Source organism: Xenopus laevis, chromosome 3L (genome assembly GCF_017654675.1).
Source record: "Xenopus laevis strain J_2021 chromosome 3L, Xenopus_laevis_v10.1, whole genome shotgun sequence".
Classification (NCBI taxonomy): domain Eukaryota; kingdom Metazoa; phylum Chordata; class Amphibia; order Anura; family Pipidae; genus Xenopus; species Xenopus laevis.
Genome location: NC_054375.1, coordinates 115553347 through 115573769, shown reverse-complemented (window position 1 = coordinate 115573769; position 20423 = coordinate 115553347). Strand labels below are relative to the sequence as shown.

The following is a 20423-nucleotide window of genomic DNA, read 5'->3' as shown; positions in this document are numbered from 1 at the left end:
AGATCACTACCGACTTTTCACGAGGCATAAACGAACAATACCGAATTGTCTACATGAAATGCTCGCAATGAAGAAGTGCGAAAATTCAGCCTTTAGTAAATCTGCCCCTATGACTGGTTGCAGTAGACAAAATGATGCTGCAATTCTGGGGGAAATGTACTATGATTATTAAAAAAAACTATGGGATATTTCACTAATTTGTTGCACTTTGCACTTATTTAAAGGGGTGGTTAAGCTTCAAGTTTACTTTTAGTATGTTATAGAATAATTTTATCTATAGTTTTTTAATTATTTGCCTTCTTCTGACTCTTTCCATTTTTCAAATGGGTAGTCGCTGTCCCCATTTAAAAACAAATTCTCTGTAAGACACATTTATTGTTATTGCTACTTTTTATTACTCATCTTTCTATTCAGGCCCTCTCCTACTCATATTCCAGTCTCTCATTCAAAACAATGCACTGAGGGCTGCTGAATAAAAAGCTAAATAACTTATACTAACAGCTAACTCAAAGGTGAACAACCCCTCTAATACATGAAAACCCTAAGCTGTTGTGATGCACTCTGTATTGTTGTTACTTGGGGTGTTATGAATATCATCATTAGTGTTGTTACTAACTTCATGTGAATCACCACCTAATAATTTTTAGTCCAACCGGCCACTGTACTGCTGATATGTCCCAAATACTACACACCTCCCCTAGTAAATCTGTTACAAAAAAGAAGTAAATAATCTGATGAATAATTAAGGGTAATAACTGTGAGGGAATGATATGGTTTTATCTGGAGGTGGTGAATAATTACTTACCTTGCTTTGTAAAGTCATGAAAAAGGAAGAAGAGAACACAAGAACTGTAGTGTTTTACAAAGCTGCCTGTGGAACTCAATATCTTACAAATGCCTTTACTGAACATGTACAGTGCTGCTCATTCACCAACAGACTCCCTTCTCTGTGAGTAACCTCATTTTACACATCCTGTTTGATTTGAATCAAAGCCATATAAAAAGATGAATGCCTGGTTTGTGGTTGTGATGGGTCATGTCAATAGCTGAGCTACTATTCCCTTTTCTTCTGATACACAACATATTCCCAGTAGCGCTGTGATAAACAGAACTATTGCCTGAAGAAAAATAAGAAGAAAGGCTGAATAGCAAACCAATCTGAGTGTTAAAGTGCTGGAATTGTATAGGTATTTGTTATTTTTAATCAGCACATGGAAACCAGTTTGATGAGTAAAGCTAAGCTTTTAGCCTTTTTATTATTCTTTGACTATTGATTCTGTTGTGGTATCGCCAGCAGTTATATCATTTCCTAATATTTCCAGAGGATTGACTGGACCCAGACAAAAAAATAAATACTTCTCCTTTAATCTGTTCAGGCATCCCTTCCAGAATGAGCCATTGTCCCTATAGATTTATATGTGTTTTGCCAAATGAAGAGTTTTTAAAATGATATAAGAAGACTATTCATGGCAAATGTAAATCACCGGATATATTATAACTTGTGGGAATATCTTTGTTTTTGTGCCAACCAAGGTTCAAAGAGACAATGAAAGAGACAGTAATTTATGCAAACCATGGGCCCACTCTTACTCTTGTAGGAAAATAATTGCTCACTGAATAGTAACAGATACTTAAAGGGTTCCTTAGTGTCTGCATACTAATGGTATTGCTTGTGATGTTTCCTAATCTGCGTCTTCTGTGTTTGAATTGTATTTGACTTATGGTTTGGTTTTTCCAGAATGCAGTTCCCTTCCAACTGCTGTAACTCACATTATGGGATATGGATTCTTACCTCTGTGGTCTGTCTCTGGAATGCAAAGGGAGACTGTAACCAGAGTTGAGGCTTTATTACTCTTTGTCACTACTCGAGATGGTTTCAGGGACTGGAAATTTAAAGGGGCATTCAGTGTACACCCACTTTTCTTGAGCAGCACAAGTAACATCAGGACACAACTTCCTGTGTCCTCTCCCCCGTCTCTTTGTGTCTTGTGGGACATTTGCTGGATCTAGGGACTTCGGTCATTTGCTAGAGAAGGAGATAGACTGTAGCGCTACTTTGCACTCTAAAGCGAATGGACGTAACTGCGCAAATTCATTAAGATTCGGATTTTAATAAACGTTACCCCTTGCTCCAGACTTTCCTTCGCCACCTCAGAAAAAAAAATTAAAATTTGAAGTCCCAAAAACGATAGAGACTTTGCAGTTTTTCAGTGTGATAGGCTGCAAAAGAGCGTCATTTTTTTAGGGTAACCAGCTTCCCCCCTACATTTCCTAACATATGGCACATAAACTATGCACTGGCCTCATGTGTAGGGCAATATAACAACTTAATTTTATTTTATTAAGCTTCCCTGGGCTTGTGTAGTGTAATGTATTTGCTGCAACATATACATCCATTGAAATGTAACTTCCCGCCGTATGCAAATTAGCCAATGCTAGTGCAACTTTGTTTGCTTGCCGAATTAACGCTAGTGAAACATCGACATCGTTTGGCGCCCTGGACGCAACTTCGCATTTTAGTGAATTAGCATTGTCCTGGCGAATTTTGCCTGTCGAAGTGTGGCGCTGTGAACGAAGCCGTTGCTGGTGAATTTCCGCAGGTTAGTGAATTTCCCACTAGGGTTACAAGATCACTTTAAATTTCAGGACACTAGGTCTGGACTGGATTTCAAAAATAGGCCCCTGAATTTGTTTTTTTATCACAAAATATGGTTTAGCATAAACACAGAATGACAAGGTGCAGATTGAATATACTTTAATTCCATTCCATGACTAAACGCACAGATGTGCTTGCGATCCTACGGGATTTTTTAACTTGCCTGATCGAGATCTGGCCGACATTCAGGGAACCCCGTTGCATGGCCCCACACATGGTCTGTCTGCAGCTTTTATCGCCCCGTATATGGGGGACTTTACACTTCAGTCAGAGACCCTACTGGGGAACTGTTGGGTCTATTTAAGTACATATTTGATTGCTGCACTTAGGAGTGTAATATTATTTACACTGGAAAAAAAGTGAAAGAAATCATTTTCTTTTATACCACCCTATCGCCATGTTTAGAGGCATTATTATAAGCCATTATTTTATGGTGTAACCCGTTCAAGTCAATGAGAATTTTTTTTTGAGTTGCTGCTGTTTTTGAAGGCAGAATTCTAAGCAGAAATAAATCAACAGCTTCACATATGCCGTTCAGTGAGTGGTGTATTTACTCGCCCTTTTTTAACATCGTTTGATGAATATACCCCTTAATGTTTACTACTAATCATACCTGCCAGCTGCCCCACATTTCCTTTTCAGTCCCTTATTCCTTGAAAACCAGATACAAGACTTGGGGGTGGAACAAGGTTAAATGTGGGAAAGTTTGAGTGGGCATAGGGTTTGCAATCTCATTAGGATGACAGATATAAGTATCCCCTAAGGGTAAGGCCACACGAGGAGATTCGGGGAGATTTTGTCGTCTGGCGACTAATCACCTCGTCTTTTGAGTGACAATCTCCCCGAACTGCCTCAACGTTGTTCCCCATAGGCTACAATGAAAAGACGCCTGCATTAATGCACACGCGGCGATGCGTTTTCAATAGTCACCCAAAGTTGCTTCACTATAAGATGAATACAGAATACCATTTGTCTATAATAATGTATTATTATAGTGGTGCTCTTTGACTGTGCGGAAGGATGCATTCTTACAAAAAATACATACTGTATATACATCTAAGAGGGAATAGTAATGACTTAACATGAACAGAGCTAGAACTAAGCAACTTTGGGAATAAAACATATATTTCACTTTAAAGAGCAGTGTCTTCTGATTCGTTTCTTGGCCCAAAAAGTTTCTCAGCGATAATTTTCCCGTCATATTTTGGCAGATTCCCCCCAAAGTCAGCTGGCAGGATGTCAGCATCTATTTCCTTGAAGAAGCCTTCCAGGCCGTCTCCATGTACAAACACCTAGGCAGGATGTAAAGACAAGCATAACATTTTATGTGTTTACACAAAGCTGGAAAGTTTCAAAGAAAAGCTAATTGTTTGGTTTATTCTAAAGAGTCGTTAATCTGTGCTAACCCATGCACATTTATAAAACAACATATTGACTTAATTAAAATGAAAATAATTTCCCAAAACGGAACAACTACACACTTATGTAAATATACAGTCATTCTTCAGCACAAATAAAGGGAGAGTGTTTCATTGGATTATTCATCTATTGACCGTCTCGCATGCACAACATACAGGGGAACTTCTTGTACAGTATTTACTTTTAGGGAAGCACAGAATCCAAGATTTGATTTGGCAGAATCATAGCACATTCTGCAGTGTTCAGAAACAGTTCATCGTGTTGGACCAAACTGATTTCGAGAGATGGGATTTTGCGGCTCTACATAAGTGGAATTTTTGTTCACAATTGATATTGGTAGTTGGTGGAATAATGACTCCTGCATAAAATATTTGACCAAATATTAAACTGAATCTGAACCCTAATTAACATTTCCATCTCTGATATTAAAAATGTGTATAAAGTGTAAACAAAAAATTGTCATTAATTCTCATTAGTCAAGTACCCTATTGTTAGTTCCTACCCACTACCCTATTCTCTCCAAATGTCCTATGATCAGTTATATTTTTCTTGCACTGTTATGCCCGAATGTATTCTTTACTAAATGCCATATTGCTCACAAATACCCTTAAAGAGATACTGACACCAAGAATAAAAACTTTTTTATCTATCATAATATTTTCTTCTCATGCTATCTATAATTTTGCCATAAAAGCATTTATAGATGCTTTTACATTACCCATTTATGAGGGGGCTGCCATATTTGAGCTTCAGTAGTCTGTTAGCATTAGAATCTCTAACTGACAGGCTGAGAAGGGACAGTCAGGTTGGTAAAACAGTCAGATTTAAGAACTTCAAGTAACAATTCCTTACAAAAGCAGTTCTATGAGTAAAAAATGATCAACACGAGCTATAGGTAACTTTTGATGTACATTAATATTTTGAATAATACATTTTTAGTGTCAGTATCACTTTAAGAAGATTATATGTTTTTTTGAAAATATAACAGTATCAGCACATTTGTAGGAGACAGTGTTTGCTACTCTGGACTTGTACTGCACAGCCCCAAAAATTTTATTCTCTTGCTCAGTGGTGTAACTGCAAAAAAACCTTCAGAGGGGCCCGGCGCACTCCATTCTCTAACCTTCCACCTACTTACCACCTGCCCACTCCCCACCCTGACTCCACCCACACTCCACATGATTCCACCCCGAACTCCACCCACATCCTGCCCCGACTTGCGTCCCCTTCCTCACCGTAAGAGAGCGGCTGGGGAGGAGGGGGTTTTCTTATTAGCTATAGAGGAAGCAGACCCCACAGTCCAGGCCCCTCTGTTCCTCTGCCCCCCCTGCGACTGCGGGGTCTGCTTCCTCTATAGTTACGCCACATTCTACATAGGATTCTACATAGGATTAAATAAAACCCAGAGTAATAACATGCAAAATGTTTTTGATGCATTGAATCATAACGTGGCAGTACCCAATTAAATGTGAGTGCAAGTTTTGGACAAACAAGATTTTACCCATTTAGCAGCCAAAAAGGAAACATGGATACAGTCATTGTGCATATTGACACCATTCATTAAAAGTACTTGCGCCTAAACATGTTCCCCTACTTGAGCCTATTGGGATCAAACACTATTGCACCCACGCAATCTTTTTGGTTAAATCACCAGGGCTGTATTTAGGTCCAGTGCCACCCAGGGCACCGGAGTTCAGCCTCCACATTTCAGAAGGCAATTAGTGAATGCGTAGACAAGTCTGCTGTACAATGCATGCAGCAAACATCAAGAACCATGAACCCCTCCTCTCAGTTCTTCTGCTGAATTTAGCTGCAAGTCTACTGAATAGTAGACCACCATATGACCATAGAGATATACCCACTAAAGCTGCCACCAGGCCCAGTAAATTGTACAAAAGTGGTAGCTCCAAGGTTCCCACTGTGGGCTGAGTCAATATACCCTAATGTTTTATTGCTATGTTTTTATGTCCATTTAAGGGCAATTTAGGTTATACGGTCACCCTATTTATGCACATCATTTAGTTGTTTGGTACTCATCCTCAGTACTGGGCCAGGCTGGCCGAGCCCCCCAGGAAACCCGGCCGGCCACTTCGGCCCCCGCAATAGCAGAGCGCAACAGCGGACTCGCATGCACAAAGCACTTTGACTTCAGAGAGCACACCCACTTTTCACTGAGGTAACACTTGCTGGACATGGGGTAGGCTGCATATGCCTGGTGCCCCCAAAGCTTTGCGCCCTTGGCACGTGCCTCTTCTGCCTACCCCTTTCTAAAACACTAAGATATGTGAGCTATGAGCACAACTCACCCTCTCCAGTAGCTTGCTCTTCAGGAACGGTTTCACAACATTGTATGTGGTAGTGAAGTACCAGGGCTGATGAATAAAGTGTACAGCCTTAAATCTGGCTGGGAACGAGTCCTGTTAAAAACAAACATACAAATGGCATCATTGGCTGGAAAAAGCAAAAATCAGCTTTGACCTAGCAACAGCCAGGAATCCACCAATAATAGCAGGGCTCCTAATGTTGTCCTGTTGCTGTGCATCTCAGCATTAATGGCTCAGTATTGGACACTGGTTACATAACCCATTAAAAGCAACTTAACCTTCTCCTACTGTCCCCATGACAGGTTCTTACATTTAAACTAGGTAAAGAACCTCCAGGAATAACTGTGTCTTTAAAGTGAATCAAAAGTGAATAATGAAAGGTCCAGGTGCCCTGCCCTGAGCCTACAGCATAGGGAGGCAGATAAAACAAATATAAATAGTTGGCAGGTCCCTCCAAAGGATCATTCCAATGCAGGCTTGTAAAATCAAATTGACTTCATCAGCTCAGCTTCACACATATCATGCTGCACCCAGCAATTACCCATAGGCCTATAAATAAGTGCTAGGTACAGTGCGAAACGTGAAAGGTTTCTTGCATTCACAAACACTGATTTCATTTTAAGTAGCTTAGAATTCTGTATAGGCTTCAAATATTGCACCACATCTACATTACGCACCATTTATGGGATACACACTGGATATATATATATATATATATATATATATATATACTGTAGTGTGCTAACATTTTAACGGACACGTAAAAAGGCCAGAAAATAATAATAAGTTACAATGTCGAAACCATGTCTTGTTTGTTCTTGCAGATTGCCTTGCTTTTGATTTCTTCTTTCTTTTCTACTTTAATTGTAATTAGACTTCTTTCTTCAGCTGGCAATTTTGATTTTAACCTTAGAGATTTTAACCTGGTTTGCATGACTCATGTCATAGGAACATTATCCATTGATAACAGAGTTTCTTTTAGGACGGTGGACTTTAACAATATTATGTAACTGTTCTGAGTAAAAAGGCTAGAAGGAAATGTAATATATATTTTATTGGCCACCATAATTAGTAATGGAAAATGTGATCAGTCCATAGACTGAATGGCACCTTCTGCTGATAAATCAACTGCAGATGGAGCTACGGAATCCTACAGGCCAATGCAGTAAGAAACAAAGGTTATTAAAAATGAGGGATGTACCGAATCCAGGATTCGGTTTGGGATTCGGCCAGGATTCTGCCTTTTTCAGCAGGATTCGGATTCCCAATCCTTCTGCCAAAAAGGGGGGGTTGTGGTGCACTCCTTAGGCCATATAAAAATATATTTAAGTACAATAATCCCTTGTCTAAATAATTCAATGAATATAAGTGTATGTATTTAAAAAAGAAAAACAGGGTTTTTTGTCACAAAGTTATGATCATAAAGTTGACAAGCCACCATAACACGTCAAGGTAAACCCCATACGGTGGTCATAAATTTGTAACAAAAAAAACAAGTTTTTCTTTTTCTAGGGGATTATTGTATTTAAATATGTTTTTATATGGCCTTAGGAGTGCACCTACAACCCTCCTTTTTTGTACCAATCCTTCTGTCATGCCGAACCGAAGCCGAACCGAAGCCGAATCCTACTTTGCATATGCAAATTAAGGGCGGGAAGGGAAATTGTGTGACTTTTTGTCACAAAACAAGGAAGTAAAAAATGTTTTCCCCTTCCCACCCCTAATTTGCATATCCAAATTAAGATTCGTTCTGTATTCGGCTGAATCTTTCGCAAAGGATTCGGGGGTTTGGCCAAATCCAAAATAGTGGATTCGGTGCATTCCTAATAAAAATAGTGTGATACTTTTTAAAATTGTTGCGAGCTCGCCCAGCTTGAGGGGGGGGGGTTTGTGGCGAGGGAGGGGGTTGCTGGCAGGAGCATTTATGCATGCTGGGCCCCTCCAAAGATAATTTTTGGCAGGGGCCTGGCACATTCTTGTTATGCCACTGAACAACAGATTACCTATTATACTGTTTTTTTAAAAAATATTAAACTGGGTTCTATTAATTTAAGTATAAAAACTGTTGGTCAGGCAGTTATCATGCCTTAGACATATCTCCATTAGCTGCTTGCAGTGCGATTGGAACACATTAGGACTGTTGGAGGTGAAAAAGATGATTGTAGCCAACCAGCCAGAAAGACAGTAGGGGTCATGTACAACCTATAATTGCAGTCACACAACTGTAGGCACAGTTGTTACTCGAATTGTCTCGATTGTTTTTTAAAGACACTTTACAGTCTGACCCTGTGCATAGTTTTGCTTAGAGCTGCTACTTCTCTTGCGAATTGCATACAGTGCATCTTTTAATGCAGTGGAAACCTAAATATGTCAAGGTTCCTACAGGCTTCCCACAGTGGAATAAAGAATTTTGCAGCTGCAATTAAGTTGGAATTTTGAGGGGGTAGAAAACCTTGCATTTCGGGTAAAAATATGGTGACAAGTGCCAGAAACTGCACATTACACACGGCACTTGCAGTGAGGCCTAATGACAGTTTAGACAAGGATAAACTTCATGCTGAGCCAGAAATACTTTCATTGAAATCTGGAGAAGTAAAGTAAAATAAAAATACTTTGCTGAAATTCCAAACTAAAGAACTGCTGAACAAAAAGTATTTCAAAATAATTCAAAAGCCACAGAAAATAAAAGGCGAAGAACAGTTGCAAATTGTCTCGGAATATCAATCTTTACATCTTACTAAAAAGTAAGTTTAAGGTGAGCAGACCCTTTAATATTTCCATTTAACAAATCAATGCAGAATATAAGAATGCTGGGGAATACCTGGGCAGCTCAGCATAGTTATCCTTGTATTTACCTGTAGCATGTCCACCATTTTCTTCAGCTCGGATGGCTTTATGCCTGAAGCTTGCTGCATGGTGAATCCTTTGAAATTCTCAATAATGCAGAAGCCATTAATCTGAGTCTCCTCGTTTTCCAGCAAGTTCTCCAGTATAATGCAGTAAGCTCGGAGGATCTGGAATACAAGGTACATACTGTATTTATCTTGAATCAATGAGGCATGAAATAATAGTAAAGTTGTAGATGCTCTGAACTCATACATAGAAGAAGGCAGAAAGTGCAAGCATATCTTCCTACTGACTCCAGTGAGAAATCATGATTACTGGAATGAGGTCAATGATCGCCATAAAACACCATTTGAGAGAAAATATCCACTGAATTGGAGTCAATGGCAGGGTTTGTTATAACAAAATGTTGCAATTCAACAAACCTCATCAAAGGTGATCTCCTCATAGTCCCAATTTTCAATGTTAAAAAGGAGGATAACTCTGCCGTTCTTATCTCTGCTGGTCAAGATTCCTGGATATCCGGCTTCAATAGTGCTCCGCACCGCCTCGGGTGTCAGGTCCTCAAAGAGTTCTGGGTACTGCTGGCGGAAGTTTACATATCCTAATGGAGAGAAACTCAGGGAATTTATATCCTCAAGATTATGCCGCAGATATTATTTTCTGTGTAACCAACTGATATGAGCAGGGCATGGACCAACCTGATCCAAATCAGAAGTATTCTGGTATATGTAACATTAAGTAGCTATAAAAGCTAATGTTGCAATGTTGTTTATACATACATATGGTACATTTTTCCCCTAAATAATTGTATTGGATTGTTAAGGTTTACATCTCCCTTAATCTCATAACTTTAGTTAGGCTTGCCACCTGCCCAATATTTTACCAACCTGGTAGGTTTAATTGCAGCCAACCCTGGTGCTGGTTTGGCCCTCCTGATTGCCTGCTGCTCCTCTCCATTGTTATCTGTTCTTCACATGCCTTTCTCTTATCCTTCTATATTATTGTTATATTGTTTGTTGTAACCTTCCTGTACACTCCTTTTCTTTTCCCCCCTTCCCCTTGCTTTCTACTTTTTTTGCACCCCTTCATTAACTCTTCCCTTTCTCTCTGCTTCCAGCCCACCTTTTGTTTCTTGCTTCCCCCATTCAAGTTCTCCCTTTCTCTCTTGCTGTTCTGTAATCTTCTTAAAAATCTGCTTCTGATCCGCTGCTGGGTGTAAAACCAGGGCCTTGGGGTCTGTGGCTTACTTGCCTTATCTCTTGGCTACCAAGACAGGCTGTGGGATTGATTCCACTAAATGGTTTCTTCTGTTTGTGTTCAACCTCTGCTTATTGCTTACAATTGCACCACATAAAGTTGTAGGAACTCTATTCCCAATAACTCCCAGCAACACTTTCCTATACAATATCACCAATCTTCTACTCCTCATTTTACAGTTATGTCTTATTCTTTCAGGTCCTGAGCAGGTCTGGACTGAGACAGTCCAGGCCTGGTCCTGAGACTGCTGTTTGGTCTTGGATTCCCGATTCTCTTCCTACCATGCTTCTGCTACCTGTGGCCTAGTTATTAGCCTGGTTCCTAGATTTGCCCATGTTTAATTTGCCTGGCGTTCTGTTCCTATGTTTTCCCTGAGTTCCATTTTGGTCCTATCCCCTTGTCCAGACCCTGTCTCTTATATGTCTCTGTCATTGGCCATCAATATGGCATGTATTATACATATCTCTTATTACTCCCTCCTATCTACTGTACTTTCAAGTCTGTTTGAACTCCAAAAAAAATGTTTGGAGGACCTTTCATGAAGAAACTACTGAACTATTTAAATGAGGTTAAAAAGAACTTAGACCAGATAAATGGGTTGTTAATGTCTAAAAAGTCTTTAAATAACCGTATACATTTAGAACCTAAAAAGCACTGAAACGCTTAACTGAACACTCATTCATAAACAATCTTTGGCTGGATCCAGACATCCGGTTTCCTGCCTAATATATCAAGAGCCTTCTTTATCTTACACTATTTGTACTAAGCAGTGGCCAAATGCCATTCATAAAGAAATCTGCTTCACCCTGTATACAGAGTTGTTTATAGCATGCAGAGCAGAGTGAAGGGTCATAATGTTGAAACTTTAACTGCCCATCCCTGTAATATGGCAGGTCATTCTACTTTTCCCTGAGATGATGTGTGTAATATTTTCTATAACCCTGAGTTCCTGGGATGACATAGACATCAGTTTAGGGGTAATAGTGGAAAAATGAGAGACTAAAGCCAACAAATAGGAAACAGAAATAACACACAGTTTAAACCCTGTGACACAAAGACTAACGGGAGTGTCTATAGTCATTTAAACATTTTGGGTAAAGATTTCATTATTTGCAAAATCTGATGCAGTGCACCATCGCCACCTGCTGGTAGCAAGGAGCTTATTATATTGTTTTCTCAAGCTGAAAACAAATTTCTTACCCATCTGCCTGTCAGGAATTCCACTTGTCTAATATATGAAATACAAATCTCAAATCTGTTTTCTTTACTGATATATAATGTACAATTGGCAAGGAGCTGTGGAAAACAGAATACTAGGCAGTTATAAATCATTGTGTTAATTTAATTAGACACAGAAAAGTCAGGAACATGGTGTAATGTGTTTGTTCTCTTTTAATTCTGTGTATTAATGCTTGTATTATGTGTAAAGTCACTTTATCATATTACCGTTGGTTTAAAGAAAGCAGATCTTTTAGGCAAGATCAAATGTCCTTTACGTCAGCTCCATTAGATAACACTAAGCGCTTCAGTTTGTACCTGGTAATCTAATCTACAGTCCACAATGTGATTATGTAATGTGCAAAACAGAAATGCAATCCCTATTGTTATCTATGGCAAAAGGTCATCTGTACAAATTAAATGGGATAAATTATATCCCCAGGGAAATTGTTGGATTTCTTGACAAGAGACCAATTACCCTATGGGTCAGCTAGCAAACCTTGTGGGTCAGATACAATTCGTGAACCATGAGGGTAGTGGCAGACGGGGAGATTAGTCGCCCAGAGACAAATCTTCTCTTCTTCGGGTGAATTATCTCCCCCCGAAATGCCTTACCGCCTGCAAGAAAACGAATTGCCGGCAGGATGGCAAAAGAATCGATTCGGATTTCCGAAGTCGCCCGAAGTTTCCTCTTGAGGCAACTTCAGGCGACTTCAGAAATGTATGCCATCCCGCCAGCCATTCGTATTCTTGCCGGCGGGTAGGCATTTGGGGAGATTAGTTGTCCGAAGTAGGGGAGATTTGTCGCTGGGCAACTAATCTCCCCGTCTGCCACTACCCTAAAATGACATTAGTTGACATATTCAACTGGTTGATGAGACAGATCCATGTACACAGTCACAAATCAAGATAAAATTATAGATCAGCGCCACAGGTTATGGAAAAGAACAAATAATGGAACCTAGTGCTATAGTGATTTTTACAGAGTGCTATTTCCAAAATAAAATTATAATTAAGTGAAACAAGGTGCTTTCTTCAAAAGGTAGAGTGAATTAAAGCAGAGTTCCTCTGAAGAAGAACACACGGGAGAGGGAGACGCCGGCAAAACTCATCTCTTTCTATTGCAAACGATCCCCTCCATAATCTGCACCATAATACTGGAGAAAGTGACTGATATGAAATGTGACTTATAGGAGAAGGAAAGTCGTTAACCACTTGGGGGTGCCAAATGTTAGACACAGACACGGGGTTTCAGGTAAGTAAATACATTCACTTGGGGGTGCCTAAAGTTTGGCACCCCCAAGTGGTTAACGACTTTCCTTCTCCTATAAGTAAGTGTTTTAAAACCATTTTAAAAAATACAGACAAATTACACTATAGGCACTGTCCCTAGTTTTTAGGGTGGTGGCAGACGGGGACTACAGTGGCAACTAATCTCCCCACACTGCCTTCCCACCAGCAAGAATACGAATCGCCGATGATTCTTATTCTTGCCGGCGGGAGGCAGTGTGAGGAGATTAGTCGCCCACAGTAGAGGAGATTTGTCTCTGGGCGATTAATCTCCCCGTCTGCCACCACCTTTAATGTCTTTACAGAAAAAGGAATACCCTGGAGTTGATACTGACATGCTGTTTTGAAATCAGAAACCTTGTAAGCTGCTAATACCACCAGAGAGTGGAGAAGCCACATGCTGAGTTTTATTGTTTGAAGAAAACATTATTGCACCTTTGTTGAATTCATTCTACCTTTTGAAGTAAGCACTATAAGCACCTTGTTTTACTTATTAAAATTAGAATTTTATTTTTGGAGATAGCACTTTAAGCACTTTAGAACACATAAGAAAAATCTGTACCTAGACTTTCTATGGTTCATGGCACACACAGATTTGTGTTGCAACACCCTGGTGACTACACTGAATATTAACAATATCGCACTAGGTTCTGTTATTTGTTTTCTTCCATAGACTGTGACGCTGATTTATAATTTTATCTTGATTTGGTAATCCAGTGGAGGAACTGCGAAAAAGATTGGCAAATGAAAGAATTTTGTGGGTTTACTTTTCCTTTAGTGTAGAGACACACGCTCAGATTCTCCCCTTACTTCCTCCTGCTGGCTAGAATCGAAATCGCTGGTGGAACGGCACTTGGAGTGCTTCATTTTCCGAAGTCGCTCGAAGTTTCCTCTTAAGCCAACTTGGGCGACTTTGGAAAACGAAGCCCAAGCATTGCCATCCGGCGGGTGATTTACATTCGGGGAGATTAGTCGCCCTGAAGAAGAGGAAATTTGTCGCTGGGCGACTAATCTCCCCGAATCTGAGCGTGTGTTTCTGCCCTTAATTTTGTTAATTTTGTTCATTTCGCTATTTTAACTTTGTTACACAGTCACAAATGTTTGAGGCTCCTGTTATATTGTACTGAGAGTATGAGAAGAGATGAGAACCTCTGTGCTTAACCTGGAATCAATGGACTTCTGCCCATTAAAACGTCAGCTCTGACTCATGGCTTTCTATATGTCTGGGGTTTTATAATAAGGGTCCATTTTATAAAATGATTCAGCTGGTCAAAGTAGTGAAAATCCAGTGAGATGCATGGATAATTATGTTCGCTACAGGAACAACAGTAGGCGTAAATTCTATACACTGGTGTATTTATCATTGGCTCCATTGACCTGAAGTCACCATCATTGTTTTGAAGAATGATCCTACCTTTCAGGAGTTCATAGGCTCGGCTCACATCAAATTTCCGGGCCCGAATGAACCTCAGGAAGAAATTATTTTCCTTGTCTTTGACTTTCTCGGCCACTGCTTTGCACAGCTCATCCCCTGCCTTGGCCTTCTCCTGAACCAGTGCCAGAAGGTCTTTCACAGCCGATTCTCTATTCTCTTCTGTCTCATTTAATTCATCTTTGGCCTGAAAAATATGAAAAAAAGAATCATTAAGGCACTAAACAATGTGTCTGTAGAAAGTCTCATTATCCCAAATACTGTGCAAATGATCATTTGAGCAAATCATGGGCATATATCCAAAGGGCAATGGTACATCTGTGCCTGCGTGTAGCTATGTAAATGTATGTTTTTTACTAAGGCAGGGGAATACAGGTGCAGGGGCTATAGATGTCTCAGGTCCTTCAAACCACTAGAATTTTTTATGTTTTGGAATTATTCTTCAACCTTTTTTGCACCACATATTTACATGGCAAGATCAAATTGCCCTGGCAGCTAAGGGATTACGTTACGTAGGGCTTCCATGTTGTTTGGCTTGTCAAAAGCATGTTTTAATATAATTCAGCTGAGAAGTACACTGTATTAACCCCTGGATGGTGCTGTTCTTGTAAGGTTAATGGAAACCTGGATTTCCATGAGTATAAAAGCACTAAACCTTAGGACTTGTACTTTTATATGATCATGATGGAATTCCTGGCTCATAATATCCTTTTATTTTACAAAAGGGGTACATTATTCACTATATTATCTAGTATTTATCTACAGTATTTACAATGCCCTACATTGTAAATTATATCCTTTTAAATGGCAATTTATGACTTAAAGAAATACGGACATCATGTGCACTGTCCCGCAATCTCTCCCAGCAACTCCAGCCCCCTCACTGAACACCCAGTACTGACTCTCCTGCTGTCTGCACCCCCACTTGTTGGGTCCTCCACTCCTGCACTGCTTCCAAACCAGTCTATCCATCAGTTCAGCCACTACCCCTGCTACTCTTTTCCCTTTCACCTGTCCCCAGATTTATTATGGCCGTGGATGACACCAGCTGTAGGTGACCCGATCCAGGTGAAAGGAACAGAGGTGAGAAGAACCACAGGGCAAGGATACAGTGGAAAGGAGGAAGACAACAGAGGGGATAGTTGTCATCTTTTACCTGGAGACAATCCAGGCAGGGGGCAGAGTCAATGACATTTGGGGAGGACCAATGGCAATGATAGGGGCAAAGTTATGATGCGGTATGATAGCAGGTTGAATCTTTGGCCATGTAGGCCATGTAACCCCAGACAGGCAGTTCTGAGACAGTCCTTCTAAAAATTCGACAGGTGGCAACCCTAGGGGAAGGTGGGAGCTCCCTGAAGACACACACAACAGGTCCAGTGACTGTAGATAATAATTAATAAAGTACCTCCTACTAAAACGTAAAACAATATTAGTAATCACCTGAGAGTTACATGACCTGTACAAAAGCACTCCTCAATGGCATCTAATTTCTTTATAGGGGTGCATTATCCACTGTATAGCATACAGGTCTACCCCAACGGCTCATTAACAGTGACAAAACACAGTGCCAGGTCCAAATAGTGCTGCACAATTGTGCCAGTCAAAATGCCATTCAGTAAAGTCATTGCATCTTTCTATACTTTATACATGTGCCATACCGGTTGCTCCTGCCTTACTGTACAGGCACAGCCCTCTGGCCAGGGGTCATCCACAGCGGCACAGAGCCGAAAATGGGCACCACCAAATGCTGAAAAAGTTTTGCTCCTTTGTAGAATCCTAAATAAGTTCCTCCACATGCAAAGTTTTTGGAATGCTGGGTAACACTGCCATGGGTCATATGCTTTGTCTTTTAGAGAATAGTACCATTTGTTCCTCCTCACTTTAAGGATCTTGTTGAAGCAAACCCAAATACATGTGTGAAAACCCCCATGAAACATCTTTATAGATCTATAGCAAGAGCACTTTCTAGAGTAACATCTTGTAAATAGGAAGCAGAGAACAGACTGAAGTAAGAGAATGATTACAAAATTGAGGGCAAATTGCAGCTTAAATTTTAATAACATAAAATGTGTTATATATTAAGCCAGGGCCAACAATATCCCTTCTATACTCAATGTACCCAGAAAGCCAACTTGCTTTGTCCTTACCTTCTGCACGGTGTACTCTGGTAGCTTCCCACATTTACCAAAGACTGAGCCATGGTCTTTAGTAGTGAGCCGCTCAAGCTTGGCCCTGAGAGACTGTTCCTCCTCAGAGACAATGCGATAGGTTCCAGTCTGTAGCCAAAAACAGAAATACCTTTTCTAACTGAAACATATTTATCATGCCTTATCTTAGTTTACCAACAGCTTTTGCTTTCTTTTTGCCAATATTATTATTTTTTCCTTCTTATTCGGCTAAAGCAGCACATGGATAAACTGATGATTTTCAGACTTCGTTAAATGAAGAAAGCAGTAGGGTTGCTATGGGTAGGTGTTGTTGAACCCCCTTATGGGGGACACTCTGCATCTTGCCCTGGATTGGAGTTCATTGTAACTGTTGTGTTGGTAAAATGAAAGTAGTTTCATTGTCACTGCTCTCCGGTGTTAATTTCCAGGAATAACACAAGAGATACAGATAATTCTTAAATAAGCAAAGAGCAAAAAAAAAACTATTTTTAATTGAACTTACACTGAACATAGGTGTATATTCCCCTACATTTAGCCCCATTAACAGTAGTACGCAAAGGAAAAAAAAGGAGCCAAGCAGTAAAGCGGTAAAGCCACATATGCCCAGGGGAGATTGTATTGCTAGTCTCTAACATCAGGAGAATACTTACTATCTCTGACATTTGACTTCTTCTGTCTTCACGCAAGGAGCTGGGAAAATATTTACAATAAGATGAAGTGTGAGAAACCATTTGGTTTGTTTAAACAATATTTTAGTCCATTTATATACAGCAAACCCTGCCCTTTCTAAATCCAGTCTCCCACTATTCTGTTACATGCACGATCATAGATCATATTGCATTCTTTCTTCTGGGCCCAGGGCACCCTCTTCTCTATGACTATATACACAAAGGTGTGCACATTTTGCATTATTGGTATGTAACAAATGAGGATTCTGCCAGACCCTTCCCATCAGTGATCTGATCAGTGATCTGATGATCTAGGAAGCTCCGAATTACGGGATGGCCTTCTCCCATAATGGACTCCATTTTATCCAAATAATAATCTTTAAAAATGATAATAATAAAACAGTACATTGTACTTGATCCAAACTAAGATATATAAGAATTAATCCTTATTGGAACCAGCCTATTGGGTTTATTTAATGTTAAATGATTTTGTAGAAGACTTAAGGTATGAAGACTTAAATCACAGAAACCCCAGGTCCCAAGCATTCTGGAAAACAGATCCTTTACCTGTTCTGTGGGAATGAGTGTCACTTAGTTTAAGCTATTGCCTATAAATTAATGCAGGAAAAAATGACGATAACTTGTAGGCCATAATTGTAACTTTATATACAATGCATTAAGCCAAAAATATGGTATTTTCCACCTGGATCTGGGCAGGTCCCACTGTCTGAATAAAAATATTAGTGGCGGTGCCGCTAACAGACTGACAGAATATGATTTGCAAGATTATTTAGTTCCATGGTAACTAAACTGAAACATTAGTAAGCATTACATTTAAGAGCGATTTCACTTTTTTTCCCCCCAGTCTCACTGAAAAGAATTTTAATTTAGAAAACAGGTGGCACATTAGGAAAACATTTTATGATTTCCTTTGGGTCTCGAGATGAGGCAAAGGGAATTCTAGGATACTTGGAGAGCATCAAACATTGGGATGGTAATCTGGCCATTAACATTCGAGCAATGTGTAACAAGTGGAGCCAGCGATGCTCAGACAGAAAACCCCATTGTGTCTGGGACTTTGGGAAACACTCTTCCTTCTGTTCTGTTTATGCTGGTACTAATTCAGCTTAATAAACCCGTAGTATCATTAAATGGAAAACATCTGTTTCCTTTACTGGGAATAATCATCTTTTCACATTCTTTCTCACTCACTAGTGATGTCAGAAGAAGGGAAATCTCTTATCTAGCTAAAGGAGCTGGTAAAAGAGCTAAAACAGCAGTTTCAAGCCCAGTTAAGCCTTACCCCATGCCCAGTACTCACCGCAAAAGAGTGGCACAAGTGCTGGTTTGGCTTCAGCTACCAAAAGCAAGTCAAGGTGTTAATAAAGCAGGACGGATGGGCAGAACGTACCCAAGATCTGTGCTGTCGAGAGAAAAAGCAGCCAAAGCTTTCTATAGTCATCGGGTTAGGATTATCCGTCACAAGGCATTACTCAGTCAGGCTTATTAATTAAATCAGCACAAAACACTCCATGCCATTAAGTGCCACAAGAAAGGAGGAGAAAAGTTACTGGTCGGCAGAGAAATGACGTGGGGGCAGGGAAAGTAACCCTCTGATTAATCCCATGAAATCAAGAGAGAGCTTTGCTAAGCACTGCCGACCCTTTGGTTAGATCCTCTAAAGTGTTAACTTCATCCACTAGTGCAAGGGTCTGCAACCTTTTTTACTCATGAGCAACATTCAGATGTAAAAATAGTTGGGGCACAACACTAATATAAAAAATATTCCTGGGGGGTACCTAGGGTTGCCACTTTTTGTGGAAAAAAATACCGGCCTTCCTATATATTTATCTTTTTTCCCTATTAATAACATTGGGATCAATCATCATTTTTACTGACAAGGCCGGTAAAATACCAGCCAGGTGGCAACCCTAGGGGTACCAAATAAGGGCTGTGATTGCCCATGTGGTAGCCCCTATGTGAACTGACAGCCTATATTGAGGCTCTGTTTGGCAGTACAGCTGTTTTTTACACAACCAAAACATGCCTCCTGATTTGAGGCCCTGGGAGCAATATCCAAGGGGTTGGGGAGCAACATGTTGGGGTCATGATGAAATAATAATAAATAATAAGAGAGAACGCCGATCTATGATGGGAAATAGTCTGTATAAAGGGACTAATCAAATAATATAAAATAGTAATGGCACCCCCAAAGGAAAGGCTGACCTAAGCCAGATGGGTGTTGAATGGAGGGTGTTAATAGTGGCCCTATAAAGCCATATAAAACTGTCCTCGTATAATATCAAGGCCCTGCTGCCCAAGGCTAAACGGTTAACATTAGTTAGGGACACGAGATAGAATTGTAGCTACAGAACTGCACATACTCCCTGTCTACATTTAGTAGCAATAGACTTACAACAGTTGGGCACAGGAAACCGTTATCTTGAGCAACATGTTTTCCAGAAATGCTGCTCAGATGTCTTGACCCTCTTTTATGGCAAATCTATGTACCCCCTTTCCTTACAGTAAATGCCATGTTAAAAGTATAAAATCTTGAACAAATAGGGGTGACATTTGAAGCTCTCTGTGTCATACTTGCCAAGCTTCCCAAGATTCCAATGTTTTGTTTTATAAACTCTTATTCTGAAGAACCTTGTCTTGGAGTCTTGTTTAATAATAAGGTTCTGCTAAGCAAATTACCATCAATCACCTCACTATAGTCTGAGCACCCCGCATGGGCCTTAATATTAATGATTCTACAAATACAATGATTACAGTTATTGTGAAACTCTCCTTCATTGCTTTCTTAGAACTACAGTCCCAAGCAACAGGGATCTTGTCCTGATCAGCAGATCACTGTAAATGCTGAAGGATCCATGTTATATGATAATAATGCACATACCAAAACTGTACAGGGAACAAGATTTTTGGCCCATGTTTAAAGTCAACAAATAACAAGGGAAGACTTGTGATTTTAAAGGGGAAAAACTGCCTCTTAACAAACACATTTTAGCTGCTATTTTTCATTCTCCATACGTTGCAGGATTGTTTCAGAGCATGCCATTTCATTTTGTGGGCTTTGGATGCTTTGATCAAGGCTTTGGTTTGCTTTCTGATATTTACAAGCTGTGTTTGCATTCA

The 20423-nt window shown here is 39.9% G+C and overlaps 1 protein-coding gene across 1 annotated transcript; it reads right to left on the bottom strand.

The window, feature by feature from the left end:
- Positions 1-3627: 3627 nt before the first annotated feature.
- On the bottom strand, positions 3628-18707 carry rlbp1.L (retinaldehyde binding protein 1 L homeolog). Its single transcript, NM_001086917.2, is given in 8 exon segments — positions 3628-3948; positions 6382-6492; positions 9255-9413; positions 9669-9847; positions 14426-14630; positions 16594-16722; positions 17265-17304; positions 18604-18707. Coding segments are annotated over 7 exon segments (954 nt in total). The 5' UTR covers positions 17277-17304; positions 18604-18707; the 3' UTR covers positions 3628-3789.
- Between the last annotated feature and the right edge of the window lie 1716 nt (positions 18708-20423).